Here is a 17,049-nt window from a genome sequence, read left to right as displayed (position 1 = left end):
CTTTAATATTAAAATAAGCAGTGTTGGCAAACTTGTTCAGAGGGAATGCCAACACACAAAAGAAGAACCAGAGACGACTAAGTTTCATTTGGGAGTTATAATTCCAGTATTAGGCGGTTTAAATGATCAGACTGACATTTTGATTTCAAAAACACTCTGAAAATACAGCATCATTCAGTAAGTCTAGTTTATTTACTTCTAAAAATAAAACAAGCCAAGCCAAAATGAATTTAAATGCTGGGTTATCTGGTTGACTGACTGGAATATATCCAGACCTATATTGACTAGGAAAGGAAGTTTTCAGTGCATTTGTGGGTAGTGGTGAATATTAGTGAATATGGTGACCACCTTCTTGGTTCCATTCATATGGAAGGTAAGTGGAGAAATTATTTTAATGATTTAATAAGAAAGCAGCTAAAAAGATCAGTAGTGCTTTTTCCTTAAATGAAATGATAAATGCCAAATGTCATCAACCAAAATCTATTCATCCTTTCAGATTATATATCCTGCTTATCATCCTTATCCCTTCAAAACTGTGGATAATCCTGCTGCTACATGGGTAGATTAACTGAAGTTATAGGTCTACTTTTGAAGTATGACATCTTATATTACAGTTCTTCTTAAAAGGAATGACAGCTTTGTTTCTTCTATTGTTGCCTGTATTGTTACTTTGTCATTTACAAGAGCTAAAAAGGAATATCTCTAAACTAGTTTTTTAGTGACAAGTTATTTGATTTAACAGTTCTAACAAGTTAGGATAAGACAGAGTGTTATAATAATCACTTTCCTCTTAAAATATCTTTTAAATTCCATGCAGTTGTTGGAGAATTGCAAAACCAATTATAATTGTCTAAATTAAAAATTCTAATTGTGATCATTATGCAACAGAAAATCACCAAACTGAGGTTAAAATGGAGGCTGCACCGATGAAAGGGGTTGGGTGAAGGAGAGATCCAAGGCAGGAAAGTTTCATCCCTGATGGGTTCCTTCTGCTCACACAGAAGAACTCTTGACACCCCTGTGGTATAATCTCCTGCTAGAATTTGGCCTTTTGGAAGGGCTGTGCAGTTGTCCTGCTGGATGCAGCCAACTGCAATCCTCCCTTTTCCATTTAGACTGGATTTTTAACTTTAACCTAAAATAAACATTCTTAATCCTTTCCCTAACATTTCTTGTATGCATATTTAAGATTGGTTGCCAGCTGTATAATCACTCCTCTGGTGCTCATTTTTTTCTAGGGCTGGTTCTGTAATTACCTGACACTGTATTGGCTTGTGTAATGGCTGTGTTTCCCTGCTAGCTATTGTGCTCCCATGACCCACAGCACAGCCAGCCTGTGCAGACACCAGCAAGGGTCTGTGGGGTTTTGCAACTCATGGCATGTCAGTCATACACAAGCAGGCATCCTGGAAAAATTTACCCATCTTTTTTTGGTGCAAAATGTTACACATTCTTCATTTCTGCACTGCTTAAATGAGAAAATTTTATGCATTTTCTAGAAAAGAAAGAGAGGCAGGTTTTCACAGTACATGACTTCTTAAAGTGAACATGAAGGATTGATGTATTATATAATTCATGTACACAAAAATGGTGCAAACAAGCACTGCAGTCTATTGTAAAACTCAGAGAATTGAAGATAAGACAGAATTTTTTCACACGAAAAAACCCCATGTAATGTTATTTCTTTTAGAGAATGGTTTTCCTGGCTGAAAAACAACATGCAAGTATTTATTTTATTTTTTTTATTTTTATTTTTATTTTTATTTTTTATTTTTATTTTTATTTTTATTTTTATTTTTATTTTTATTTCATTTCATTTCGTTTCATTTCATTTCATTTCATTTATCAACAAACTAGGTTTCCTCTGCTGAAGTCATTTTTGAATAACAGCAGAAGTCTGGTTTTGATCTGTCCCACTCTTTTTGTGATGGTGTCATCAATGCTCACCATTTTAAGCAGAAGTGTTTTTTCAAATATGGTTGTATGAACAATTAATGAACACTGAATGTCTACTGTGCCTTTCACACAACTGACCAAATCCTTCTTAACAGATCTGAAGAACAAATTTATCATTATGTAAATGATAAAAAAATGGAAAGCTGGCTTTTATGCTGCAAATGTGAATGCATACACTTTTCCTGATCAGCTAACCAACTTCCCATTAATCCTCTAAATACAGAGGTTCATGTATATTCTCACCATCACCAATATCAGCTCTTTAGTCTCCAGAAAGTTGAAATGAAAAGTACATCAAGCAACAGAAAGACATTTCCACTACTATGTTTTGGTTTAATCCCAGCTGGCAACTCAACCCCACAGAGCCATTCACTTGCTCCCTGCACTGGCATGGAGGAGAGAACTGGAAGGGTAAAAGTAAAAACAGGGAAAACTCATGAGTTGAGATAAAGACAGTTTAGTAAATAAAGCAAAAGCCACGTATGCAAGCAAAGCAAAATACAGAGCTCATTCTCACCTTGTAGTGAGGCAGTTGTTCAGCCAGCCTCAGAGAAGTAGAGCTTCATCACACATAAAAATGACCTGGGACAAAAAAAAGCCAGCACTCCTAACATCCCTCTTTTTCTTCTTCTCCCACTTTATATGCTGATCATGATGCCATATGATCTGGGATATTCCTTGGATCAGCTGGGTTCAGCTGTCCTGACTGTGTCCCCTCCCAATTTCTTGTTCACTCCTAGCCCACTCAGGGTGGTGTGAGATGAAAAGCAGCAAAGGCTTTGACTTTTGGAGGCCCTGCTCAGCCATTGCTAAAACACTCCTGCATTATCAACACTATAGCCAGCACACATCCACAGCAGAGCCCCACATCAGCTACTGTGAAGAAAATTAACTCTACCCTACACACCTTAATTGGAATGACATGCTGCAGATGCATTGATTGAGATGCTGTAGATGCATCAATGAGCACACACAGATATTTTATTTCACTGGCCTCCTAAATTAGGCACCACAAAGCAAATATTTGCACTCCACAAAAGCCAATGAGTTGCAGATCTACCTTAAAGGACCTGATTTTCAAAACCTGGTTGGTGATACTGAAATCTCATGAAAGATGCAAACTCCCTCAGGCTTTAAAGCATTAGGATACTGCATATGCCAGCTCCTTGCACACCTCTGGTATGAAAACACATAAACCTCAAAACCCCATCATGCTGCCCAGTGAAGACAAAATGGTATACCTGGGCAAAGGGAATGCCCCCTGTGAAGGAATGGCACAGCAACAGCCCTCAGTCCTGCATGTAGCTGCATTCAGATCTCCATTCTGAGAGAGAGCAACAGAGATGTGGCTTGTGCCTGATGATCTGGCAGGGCCCCCTGCACCTCTGCTGGTGCTGGGGCTGGAACTGTCACTTCCTTCATCCTTGGAACCACTGAAAACCTTTTGAGGAGTCCCAGGATGTAAAGAGATTGGGGTGCTGTGCTTCCATCAGAGGTTCTGCTACCAAGGACCACTACCCCAGCCTCTGATTTCAGACATTGGTCCATAGCAAAAGCCTCACAAGAAAAAGGGAAGAGTAGAAAATTAACTGCATGATGCAGCAGCTAACCTCATATATAGACACAGTCCTCCCAGAGCTCTCAAACCAGCCCAGGGATGAATAAGCCTCAGCTTTTAAGCTCCCTACACCAACTGTCCCATTCTAATTCCAGCACCTCCAAGCCAGGTTTTTAGAAGCTGTCAGGTTACATAAAATGGCCCTGTCACTGTGAGAGTCTGTGAGGGAGGGGTGGAGGAACAGCTCCATAATCAACAGCAGTACACAAGCAGCTAAAGCTACTCCTCTCAATACCTTGGTGGCTGAGGCTCTAAATGTGTAAGTCTACCTCTAATGAGAAATTAAAACACTATTCAGCATAGGAGCCTTGGTTTTTATTGGCAAATGAAAAGGGCTTTTTATGCTGAATAGAGCATAATGACTGTCTTTTTCTCCACGAGTGAGATCCCTTGCGTGCCACTCAGCACTTCCAGCAGCACCCTCAGGGCTGCAGCACCCACCCTGCCAGGCAGGCAGATGCAGCTCACAGGTGCCTGGTCTGCTACAAGGATATTTTGAATCTTTCAGGCATGGGTTTGGACTGCATATATATCCACACTTTCTCTAAGTTTTAAATTTAGCTCTCTATGCAGCCTTATACAGAACAAAATTAATCAATTTAAAAGTGGCCTGTTAAAAATAGTGAGAAATTTCAATGTATTTTAGAAGCTATTCATTCCATCTGTTTCTCAGTTTAAAAGGAAATAAATATCCTCTATAATGCCAAACTAGGAAGCAACATTTTCTCCTTCTGTTCAAACTTAAGGTTATAGGACTGCTTTTGACAACATAAGCATTTTTTCTTTATCTTCTGTTCTCTTTTTTTTCTCTCTTTGAATTACTAGTAGTTTAAAAACTTTTTAATATTTTAAGCCATTAATGTAAGGGAAAATATATTTTTTAAGCTGAATACAATAAAGTGGCAATTTTATATGAAAATTTCATGCAAAAAATGACAGTAATTAAATCCCCATAGAGAGCAGGAGAAGTAAAGCAGGAGCTTTGGCTGCTGGGATGTCTCTGTCATTTTGCAGCAGGTGGGCTGTCTTCAGCCCTCTCATGACAATCTCCCCACCTCAGTGGCAACAGAAATTTCACAGACATGTTCGTTGCTTTGCTTTTTTTTTTTTTTAATGCAACATAAATCAAAGATTCATAATGCAGTCCTTTACCTCAGAGATGCTGTATGGGTGTGATGTGAGTGAAGGTGGTGAGAAAAGCACTGCTGTTTTTCTCAAAGCTTTTAATTTTGCCAAAATAAGAGAGGTGGGAATGGGATGTACTTCTATGAACAACCTCAGCTATGCTTTTCTTTTTTATTTTTTTCTTTTTTTTCCCTTTTTTTTTCTTTCTGTTCATTCAGCTCCAGAAGTTAGAAGTGAATAGACACAGAGCAAAGTCCACATAGAGAATCAAAAACTGATTTTTATATTATGACCACCTGTACATTATCTTCTATCATCAATAACCCCACTAAAATCTTAACAGCAACATGGTGTATGGTTGATTAGGCAGGAGCTAGGGCCCTGGAGATGGTCAGGAATAGCAGGAATAAGTGTATCTATATATGCTTTCTTGGTTTAATGAAGATATAAGCTCGAATAAAAAAATAAAAAGAGGTATGAGAAACCTATGTAAATTTGCAGTATCTGCATTGGTATTTTTTATCTGTTCAGTTTTAACCTGAGCAAATTACTCAAACTTCTCTTCAACACACTCATGTCTTCTAGGAGAGTGAGATACAAATTAAATACCTGTCAAGCAAACAATTTACTTAGACCAGTATAGTCACTTAAACACTGGAAAAAACTCATTAAAGTGTTAATAAGGTAAGGGATGTGAAGGTCTGAGAGCTGCTGTCTCCAGACAATCACTATGGCATGATTCAGCTGAAAGCCACATTCATTTGTTCTTCACATAGTTTCAAAAAGAAAGAATATCAGAAGAACTGATTAAAGGTCTTCATCTTAAAATAAATATATTCTTTATTTCCACTTTCAACACCACAGCCAACATTATCTTGCTGGGAGCAGACAATATATCACAGGTTAGTTTAACAACTCCACACAGTGGCAGAGAGATATAATTGACTTAGACATTTCATCCTCAGCAAGAGTTGTATCCTGAGCAAAAACTAGTAGCAGTTAGAATTTGGAAGATTTGTTTCAAAGAGACATGAGAAATAACCCATGGGCCTTAAATTAAATAATTAACCTTCCTGTAGTCTGTCACCTCTTTTAATAGGTACACTGTAGAATTATGGTCATCCCAAGCCCTCCTGGCTCCTGAGAGACAAAGCTGGTGTCTGCTGCTGAAATCTCTGTAGCTTTACAGCTGAAGATAACAATAACCCTCTGAACTATGGGCAAAACTTTATGTATAAAAAGAAGAAAAATAAACAGGAACAGAAACAGAAATGGGAATAATAGAAACAGAAAGAGAAATAGAAATAATAGAAAGATAGATGGAAGAGTCCAGAGGGCCATGGCAGGTGGAAGAAGAGCAATTGGATATACATGGAACAGACTACAGAAAACAATTTCTTCAGCCAGAACATGTACAACATGCATGGCCTCAAAATAACAAGAAGCCAGGTGTGCTTTCAGCTCACTCTAAACTAGAACAGAAACTGAAAGGGATATGAAGCATCACTCCACCTTCTTCTTTAGCTTTTCTGTCAGAAGCTGGCAGGAGAAAACATTCATTGAGGTAACTACACTCTTGAATAGCAGAAAAGTGGAGCAATTGCAGGATATGACAGAAGAATTCCAATACTGTACAGGAATTGAAATGTAAAATGGCTTCACTTCAATAGTTCAGGTTCAATTTCTGTCTTCAGGCAAACTGAGGTTCCCACATTCCCCCTAAACACTCTCACTGAAGAGTAAACTTAAAAAAAAAAATTCCCTGCTTCTTTCTCTTCCCGTGCTGTCTTCTGATTTTCCATGCCTCATGTAGACTGTCCATTGAGCATCCCTGCTCCCAGAGGAGATCAAGATCCATCTGGTTTGCCACTGTGGCTGACTGCTGTTAGTGAAACCACATTTAGCAGAATAGCAGACCACTGCAAGGGTGCCCAGTGCAGTTCAAAAGCAGAGGTTTTGCCCCACAAACTATGCACAGCACAAAAATTGGTACAGGCTGTGAGGAACTGCTGCATTTTCTACCCTTGAAAAAATTTTGATTTACGAGTGTCTGGTCTGGCTTCAGAGCTGTAAGGTTTTGTTCGAATTTGTGGAGCTTCTTAGCCAAAACTTAAGGACAAGCTATTGTGTATTGCATACTGTATGGTGTGATTTGAGTTTTTTGAGACTACTCACTGCTTTGCCAAAATATGAAAGGAAACTTTTATTTCTCACTATGTCTACCCTTCATCCTCTTCCTACGTGCTGTTTCATGTTGATATTTGAATTTATGTCAAATTACAAATTCTGCATCAGAGAAAACCTATTAGAGAAATATAATTGTCATTATTGAAGTGGTCAACACTTGTCCAAACCAGCCTGTGTATGTCTATATAAGCATTTTGTTAAAAAGTTATTGCTTATCCTGTTTGTGGTGCAAAATATACATCTGAGAGTCCAAGATATTTTGCAAAGCATTATCTACAATTCAACTAGTAATCATTTAAATGAAGATATTATAGAAAAAATACAGCTGTAAAGCTCTTCACAGCAGCCCTCGGGAACATAAGCTGCATTGCAGTTTTCCCCTCAATTTCACAAACTGCCATACGTTTATTTTATAATAACTGCTTTAAGTAATTTAAAATTAAGGCATTTGGCTCCCAGTGATGCTATGTAATGCTATTTTAATAAGAGCAAGTGCAGTTAGGACATGGACCAGTGTAGCTACATAATCCTGAATGGCAGGCTCTCTGCGCAATATTATTAATTTCATACTTTGCCATCTCATATTCATGCCTTGGCCCTGTTAAATCTTACAGCAGCAGTGAAATGCTTCCTGAACAGCTCTGGTGATGATGAAATTAACTTAAAGCCATTTACAACCAAGCTATGATGTGCAGTGTCTCTTTTTTTCTGCCTCCCTACCCTCTAACTCATGTGCTGTGGTAGGTTTTTCCCTTTTTCTTGCCACTTACACCTCTTCTCATACCCTCTCCATCCATTGTGATGTCCAACATACCAGTTCACTTATCCTGACATACAGTTCAATTTAAAACCTTCCTGCAACAGCTGGATTCTCTGTGTCTGGCACTTTTATCTGGACAGCTACAATCTGGTGAGTGAGTGGCAACATATCGGACAAAATTCCTCTACCATGTCTACAGAAAAATGAGTGGCAGTGTGGTTCTCCTCTATAAGCAAAATATATATCTACCTTTTTTTTCCTTCTCTACATCTCTTATATATAAATAACTTCATAGCCATAACAGATAATCTATTAAATAGTAATACGGGGTGGGGGAACAGTAAAACATTATGAAAGGACAAAAAAATCAATTTAATAGCATACCTGTGAAAGATGTGGAGTGTCTGTGATGCAGAGGAAGTGGATTAATGTTTTTATACTGTATCCATCAAATCCAAATTTCCAAAACACGATGAAGTCCATATATTCTGATCCCTAAATTCTTTTCTTTTTCTTCTCTTAGGGCTTACTTGTGGCTACCATATTCTGCTTCTTCAATGGTGAGGTAAGTACATGAAATGCAGAAAATGAGCAGAACTTGTACAATAGTCATCCTGCTGTTCATTAATGCAGATGTGAAGCATGTGGCACTGCAAACTTTGAAACCACACCAAGTTGCTTTTACTCTCTGCACACCAGCAGTGGCATGTATTTCTGAAAGCTCTGAGCAGAGTGTGACTGGAATATCCCTGAGCAGATTAATCAGGTCTGTTACCACTACAAAGTAGATGGCAGCTAATGAGGTACAGGCATGACACTCTTGCCCTACTATCTGCAAGTTTGAGATGGAGGTCTAAGTAAAGGAGAAAAACCCTTTAAACCCCTTCCTGCCCCAGAACAGCAGGAAGGACCACAATACTCAATAAGAAGCAGAGAAGACATTCAGAGATCTGTCTGAAGAATGCAGAGGGGAGCTCAGGCGAGAGCCACAGCAAATCCATCCCTGGTAGCACTGTCAGAGGTGGAGGAGTGCAATTGCTTGAGCTCCTTTGAGGATTAGTGCTGGCCTTTTTACAGTCAATGTTTCTTGTGTAGCAATTGAGAAATAAAAACCCTTGAGGCAAAGATCTTTCCCAATCTCTTATAGTTGGATCATATATATGAATTTACACCTACAGTGGGTTTTAGATCCACATTACTACTACTTTTTTTTTACAAAAAATAGCAGGTTAAAATATTTCAAGAACCATTTAAATTCCTGCAGTAAACTATTTTCCAAAGATGGTTGGCAGAAAAAAGCTTTTTCACCACATCGAGAGTATTCTACTGTAGCAAAATAAAATACCCTATATCTTAGCAAAGCTAGGAAGTCCTTTTAAAAGTTTGTTTTCAACTCAGAGCAGATTAACTAGATACAAAACAAACTTTGTGATGCTAACACTCAGTAAGTAAACCTAGAGAGACATTTGTACTCCTGTTTATCCCTGTATATTATTATAAACCAATAAATTTCATGTAATGACATGACCACACATGTTTTGATAGAGACTGGAAGCAGGTTATCTTATTGATAAGGTGTTACTGGCTGATTTGATAGCATTCAGGATAGCAGAGAGCATTAAATTCTGCCACCATTTGTCAACATCTCTGTACATTTTCCTCTGGTTGTCTCCCTGTGTAAATGTACAGAGAAACAGAAGAATAAAAAGATGAGAAGCCTCAGCTGCAGTTCTGTAGCAGGGCTCCACAGGAGGCATGAAAGAAAATGGCAAAATGTGTGCAGCTAATCACATCAGAACCTAACACAAAGTGAGAGCTGTAAAGATCATGGCACAGAAGTTCATGGTTTCATGCAACTAAACAAAGCTGAAAACATGTACAACTCTTTTCCTAACACATTTCTGCCCCCTGTATCTGCAGGCTACTATCACCTGTCTCCCTCTCCCTTACTGTCATCACTCTGACACAGCTGAATATTCATGCCCTGGAAACAAAGAGAAACTTCTGATACTCCCTAGTGTGGAGGACCTACTGTGAAGAAAGTAGAAACCAGTCAGGCAGGTTTTGAAGCATCCTCTGCCTATAAGAGTGGCTGCATCACTGTGTACATCAGTACTCCAGTGTCTCCTCACTGGCCTCCAAACTATGTGTTACCCCAAAATCCTGCTCTTGAACATTGCCTTCTTCACTTCCTTTTTTTTTCAGATTAGATTTTGCAAAACAAATTCCCTTAATGTTTTATAGCTTTAGTGCAAAAGGTTGATTCTCCATCTCTAATGAGAACACTCAGATTTGTCTAGATTAAAGGTTGCAGCAGTATTAAAAATAAGGAAAGGTCACAATAAAATGTGCTGAAAACATAAAGTATCTTAAAGTACATTTGTTTCTTACTTTCATCATCTGGCTCTAATTCCAAAGTACTTTTGGCAATGCTACAATGTCAGAAGAGCATGCTCACCTTTACAACCCCAGGAATACAATTCTCAAGGTATGCACTAAGGAATATATCTGAAGCATCTGCTTGCCAATATGCAAGATTGATGATTCCTTAGTGGAGCAGCTGGTCAGAAACATGGATCAAAGTCAGGTGGTAAAACCAAATGACTGTAAGGATGCAGGTTTCTTGGACTTGTTGAGAGGCATTTTATTGGTGCTTGGGTACTTTTCACTATTACACCCATTTTCAAAATCATTCCATCTGCTTCAGATATTCAGACTGTCAGTGGCAGGAGTGCTGAAAAACCCTCTCATTATTTTCTTCTAGGAAATTTTATTTAGGGAAGTTTTTTTTAGAATTTCCCATTAAGGTGAGCAGTGTCAAAGATGAGACCTCTCTAATACAGGCTCAAGGCACTTTGGTGCTACTTGCAGCAGCACATTACCCATAAACACTCAGCAAAGTTCATGCACTAGAGTAGCTGGGCTGCGCTGGGCTGGGCCTGAGGGAGAGGATGAAAGGATTGTGATCCTTTCCTCACAGTTATTTCTGCAGTTACACAATCTGTAGATATATAAGGCACAAAACCTATAGAAAAACAGCAACAGACTGTTGCCAAGCTGGTATTAGGGCCTTCCAAAGTGAGCACTAATCTGAGTTTGACCAAGAAAATTCAGCTAACTTCCCCCAGTCCTGGTATACGCAGAAGTACACAGACCAAAGACATAGTCTGGTCTTCAGTCATGATATAAGATTGTTTACAAGCTGCTGCCGTAGAGGCTAAAATTATTTCTCATGAGAAAATTCAGTGTGGGGCAAGGAGATTAATTTTAGTACTGCAGAAGCTTGGCTAATCTGGGACTTACTTTTTCCTTCTGGAACATTTAACTTCAAGACTGAAATACATTAACTTAGCCAGGACAAACAATGCTAAACTCAGAATCACTTTACTGTGTTTTATAGTGCATTCATCACTACTGCCTCACTAATCTCACTTTAGTACCATGAGACCATCTATAGAAAGGAATCTAATAACAAAAAGCTGTACTAATAGCTTCATTCATCTGGAGGAACACATAAACAATGTATTTTTTTTTTTTACTTTTGAAATTAAAAATCTTCTTGTATATTTTCATATAAAATCTTGGTGTCCAGTAGAACTGTAGTTTCTGTCCAAGAGCAACAGTTTTGTACAGATGACACAAGGTCTCTGCAATAGTCTGCTCACCAGACCACACTTTCAAGCCTGGAATTGCTTCTAGACTGCAAGGCTGGACAATGGAATGGAAAGTCTATCTGGGGAAAAAACAGCCATGTATCTTATGTGCCAATGAGGTGTGAATTTCTAATAGAGAACAGAAAAACCTTTAAAGTCTTGAAGACTAGAGTAAATAAACTTGTGCTCTTCACTGCTTCAGTCTTTGCCTTCATTTATCTGCCATCACAGTGGAAAGCATGGCAGGCATCACCGTGCACCTCGTGGTCCCCAGGTGCCTCCTCAGCCATTAATATGTCGTGGCTGTGCATGTGATTTTCAGTAATGCTGCTTACATATTTAAAATCCATGCCTGAATGGTTTTAGTTGGCACTGAGTTAACGATCATCTGAGATTCTTGGAATCGTGGCAGAAAACTAGATTAACAAGTTCTGCTCAAATGCAGCAACTTGTACAATCCATTATCCATTTGTGGCCAGATCCTTGTACAAACAAGCAGTTCAGCAGAGAACAGAAAAAAGACACTTTGATCTTGTGCTCTCACTGCCCTGTGGAGCCTTTTAGAACCTGTATAATGTCACTTCTGACCATGGGCTGAACTTATGGGATGTGGCTGTTTTCTACTCACCATACATACAATGTAAGCATCACTCCCTCGGAAGAAGAAAATTATAAACTCCTCGGGGACTTGGGGACATTGTTCTTCCCTCTCCAGTTAACCATCTCAGACCTGTGGTTGCCCTGGTGGACTGTCAGACTCCAGTTCGGCTGAGAGCAGCTGGGGAGGTTATTAGGAGCTTCTCACCTGCACAGGAGCTCTTCTCCCCATGCAAAGAGTGATCAAAGCCTTGGGGTCTGTGCAGGGGGCAGGGGAAGGAGAGGGCGAGGAAAGCAGCAGGAAGTCTCTAAGAGCAGGCTCTTGCTGCCTTCACTGAAGATGCTGACATGAATACAAATGGATGAAGTGCTGTGAAATGCAAACATGCCCGGCTTGGGGCAGAGGTGAAGGCCAGAAGTGCACAATGGCTGGTGACCGTGGTGCCGTGGAGGGGAGGTGGCTGTGGGCAGACAGAGTCGCAGTGCACACACAGGGGTTCTGCACTATCCTCCTTGTGTCTGCCCTAGATGCCACCACCCCAGTGAGATATGGGGAAAGTCACTGAAGATTTCTTCTTCCAGTCCCTCCCCATAGCTTCTGGGGTAACAAAGCTACAATATTCGTACTGTAATATCAAAAGGCAATTTTAAAGTGACTAAAATCTTTACAAAGTTTAACTCGTGTAATATTTCTGTATCAAGTGCTGCCACTGCATTACTCTTTGACCCAGTAATTCTTTCTCAATAATAAACTTGGGTGATATTGTGATAAAACATCCCCACATGCAGCTATTTCACTTCAATTTTCAGCAGTGGCATAGTAAACCTTACTCACAACCCAAGTAATTAAAGTTCCATTGGGACCGTATGCCTTTCCTGTGCTCAATATCTAATTAACTTCCACAGAGCCACTTGGTTTTTTTCCTTTATGTGTTAGGAGGAGGTGAATAGCAATACATTCTCCAGATGACAAACAGTGCCCACCTCAGCAGGACCACATAAACTTGTGGTCACACAGTGACCTGTCATCACAGTGCCCTACGTGCACCTGCCTTCCTCTGGAGGAGAGGGTCATTTACATCAGATTATTGTGCCAAACTGCTGCTATTCTCACTTTGTGTTGCTCAGAAAACCTGATCTAAATGAAGAGCCAGGATTTGCCCTCTTTATGCTCATTTCACAACACTATCAAGAGCTGCCTTGCATGGACATGCGGCTGGCAGGGCTCAATAGATTAAATAATTTCCTAGTACCATGTATAACACCACTCTCACTGTAAGTGTTGAATAAAATATCTTATTCTTAGCAGATGACTGTTCAAAGGTTGAAATCCTCTGCCATGCAGAGGGTTATGACCATTCTATACTTTGTGAGCACAGAATCTGTTCTTAAATTACCAGAACACAAAATCTCTGTTTAGCTGTCCTGTTTACAAAATCTCTGTTTAGCTGTCCTGATCCTCTATCTCTTCTACAAAATTAGTCCTGGGGAGTTCATGAAGTGTACTTGTACTTTGCCACTCATGGCAAAGTCTCATTACTCAAGGCTGAGCTTCTTCAGGCATCAAAATGCATTAGGTATTTCAGGGGCAATAATCCATCGGCAGCATCAGACTTTCCCTTCCCTTCCCTTCCCTTCCCTTCCCTTCCCTTCCCTTCCCTTCCCTTCCCAGGGAATTTGCCTCACCCTAACCGTGTGTTTCCTTGGCAGGTCCAAGGAGCTCTGAAGAGGCAATGGGCACAGTACAAAACGCAGTGGGGCCAAAGGCGCCGGGAGCACTGTTCCACACGATCTACCTCCTACACGGCCACGTCCATCAGTGAGGTCCCTGTTTACCTGTACCATCATGATACCAACAATGAACAGTTAAATGGAAGATATGTAGAGGACTCTGAACTCGTTGCATTAAAATCTGGAGAAACGTCTGCCTAGCTCAGCACCAGCCACTGCAAACACACCGTTTCATGTTCTGCTTGTGAAAAAATTGGGGAGGAGGGTGGGAGTGTGGAAATCCAAGATGCTGTGTCAGAGTGTAGGCCCAGGCAGAAGGACACATCCTATTCAAACCACATCAGCCTCTGACAGCAATGATATAGAGGGAGTAAGATGCAGACCTGGAACAGCATTTCTTCGTGTGCACCGCAGCAGGGAGTGAACATGGACCTGCCCAACAGGCTGTGTAACCTCCACATCTCCTGATACCTGTATGAAGCAACCATCTGACATTTGTAACAGCCCCAGGGATCCAACACCAAATAGGAAAGGAAGAACCAGTATGTGGCAATTGGAAACCTTCAGCACTTTTTGCTTTTGGTACTTTTCCTTAACACTAGATTTTAAACCATCAACTTTCACAAAGTGTAACTGACTTGGAGTCCTTTATTTTTCCCTTTTAATGAGCTTGATGACTGCTTAAAAGATTTTGCACATTGCAATAAAAATCAAACATATGAACAGCAGAAAGTCATTCCAAAGTACTGAAATCTTGATGCTTTCCAAAGAACACCACAAAATGATAGTATCCCCAAAGGATACCCCAAAATATTACCATCCCAGTGGCAGGGGCATAAAGCAAATTAAGGTGAAATAGTAATTGTATACCTCAAGATCTCAAACACCCTCAGAGAAACAAATCATTTCTTCAGGCTTAATGACACAAGTCCTGAAGGCATCTCAAAATAGATTACATTTACCAATACTGATAGTTCAAGAATATTTATTTATAGAAAAAAATGTCACCCTATTACTCTGCCCAGAAACTCATCATTAAGACACAATTCTCTGACTCTGAATAAGCTGTGAAATTTCTTTGGGAACTATGTTTTATCTAATAGGCATTCTGAGTTGAGTGCTAGTGCTTGTCTCTGTTATAAACCTGTGATCATGGCAGGAAATGTGAAAGAAATCAGGAGCCAATATCTTAGCACAGGAAGCATCTACTTTTAGAATCTGGTTGCTCTTCTGAGTTCATAATCATTAGATAGTCTTGCCAAAAACCTTTATGATCTATTTCTGCTTCTATTGAAATTAGCACAATGATCCGTGTTAACTTGGATGAGCAATGAACAAATCCCTTCAATGTTCAGGAATGAGTTATGCAATACGGTGCAATTCCTCCACAGTGATTTGAAACCATTTTTAAATATTTTATCCAAGCTGATTTTCCTTCCCTGAAACAACCAGACTCTAAGCTTTACCCTCAATTTGTAGATTTTAAATGGAGAAAAAAAAATGTATGTGTCTAGCTACATGAGTCACCATCTCACTGGAAAAGTCCCTTCCAGGAATGAGTTCACGAGGCAGGGCTGTAAAGCCAGCACTGTGAGAACAGACCAGATTTGCCCTGTCCATACATGAGGCAATGCCTGCAGGGAAGGAGGATGCTCTGTTTTCACCACCAGCACATCCACCCGCTGTGCACCACAACACATTGTCCACAGAGCAAGGAGGAAGCTGCCAGCTCTGCCATTGTGGAACAAAAGAGGAGCTGGGAAACAAGAAGGAATTGTCTGCTGGCAGTGCAGATCATCGCATGGTCAATCCAGTTGGGACACTCACAGGAAGACACCATCATGTGTGTTTGTTCAAGCCACATATACCTATTTTTCAGACTTCAAGGAATACAAAGACAGATATTTTTTCAAACAGTATTTCTCATATTGCTATTTCTACTTTCACCAGTGAACAGTAGGAAATGGAAGAGCCAGTTGTTAAAGACAATAAAGTGGCTCTGGCTCTGCTATGAATCTGTATTATTCTGAATAGCTTTGGGGCACACTGCACTTCCCAGGAGGGCTGCAGAAGGCATTCCTGCTTTCTAAAGTCATAAATGAGCTGATTGTAAAAGAAATGTGCATAATATAGAGAGTTTAATAACGAACATGTTGGTTTTAATAATGTAAAGTTTACAACATGTAAGTGCAAGTTGTTTCACAGTCGGTTATGTTCTTGTGGATGTACAAAATGGAAATGCTTTACCATTATACTGATTGTTTTCATTTTTCTATAATGATATTTTCTTGCTCTGTTTAGTAGAGTGCTCTGAAAAGTCAGATTCAGGATCTGAGGTTTAGGATATTGCTTGCAGCTTCGATGTGCTCGTGTCAGTCTTTATGGAAGCTTTGGTTTCAGTCAAGGGATGATGATTTCCAGCCACAAAAAATTTGGTATAACATACACACTGAATTTAGGGCTGTCATCACACTTGGGTTTTGTTGGAAAAGCTGAGTTTCAAAGGTACTTACTGAGTAATTTCTAATCAAAATATTTTCCAATGGGAAATGATATTTTTCTTCATCTCAACATGGTTTGAAATGCCATAATTGCACACATAAGGTACATTTTATTCTCTGCTTTATAAATAGCACCATACACTAGTGACAGTAATATTGAGAATGCTGATACAACCTCAGTAATTCCAAATATGACACTAGGGTGGTTTGACTCTAATAGATTTCACAAGAACAGCAGAAACACATAATTAATGTATTAGTGTATCAAAAAGTATGGAAGGAGCTGACACTCGAATCAGTGGATTCAAGATGTATTTTAAGAGAAAAGCAACCTCACATTTATCACCTCTGCAGTATCTGTTTCCTCTCAAACACCACACCCAACACATGAAAGCTCAGTTTAGTGAGCATTTGCTCTGGCAGAAGGTTTTGTGTGGTTGCTCTGAGCAACGAAATCTATCAGGAAGATAGATTTAGATGGATGCTGGTTGTTATTCTTTACGAGGTACAGAAACACAGTACAAATTAAAATATTTGTTGTGGCATGGGATGTTGAAAGTAAGGCTTGATTGTTATTTTATTTACATAATAAATATATTTTATCTGAAATAAAACAGCAACAAAAGTAGAACAGACAATTTTCTCTGTATTAAAATTGTTAGCAATAATGCTACCTTAATTAAAACACTACAGAGTGCTCACATAGCAAAATAACTCTGCTCTGGGATAAGAACAACCCTGCAAAAGTGGTGAATTTCTGTTATCTTCTCCCATTCTTTGTCAGCCCCAATAATTATTAGCAAACTTACAAAGATGGAAATCTGAAACACTGAAAATGTGAAGGTACCTACAATTTCCACTACTAGCAATTTAAAAAATTTGACGTGTCTTTGTGAAGCTAAATACTGTGCAAATATTTGA

At 39.4% G+C, this 17,049-nt stretch overlaps 1 protein-coding gene across 4 annotated transcripts in view; it reads left to right on the top strand.

Moving 5' to 3' along the window:
* Positions 1-16,766, top strand: part of CALCR (calcitonin receptor) — a 150,744-nt gene extending 133,978 nt beyond the window's left edge. For 3 of the 4 annotated variants that reach the window (XM_030264670.4, XM_072925535.1, XM_072925536.1), the window contains 2 exons: positions 8,170-8,211; positions 13,607-16,766. In XM_030264670.4, coding sequence (XP_030120530.4) covers positions 8,170-8,211; positions 13,607-13,828 — 264 coding nt within the window. In that variant the 3' untranslated portion in view covers positions 13,829-16,766. Of the gene's footprint in view, positions 1-8,169; positions 8,212-9,566; positions 11,498-13,606 lie in introns of those variants that run through there. The other variant, XM_030264671.4, reaches the window with a different exon arrangement.
* Positions 16,767-17,049: the final 283 nt, after the last annotated feature.

Source organism: Taeniopygia guttata, chromosome 2, assembly GCF_048771995.1.
Source record: "Taeniopygia guttata chromosome 2, bTaeGut7.mat, whole genome shotgun sequence".
Classification (NCBI taxonomy): domain Eukaryota; kingdom Metazoa; phylum Chordata; class Aves; order Passeriformes; family Estrildidae; genus Taeniopygia; species Taeniopygia guttata.
This window is presented reverse-complemented; position numbering and strand designations above follow the sequence as displayed.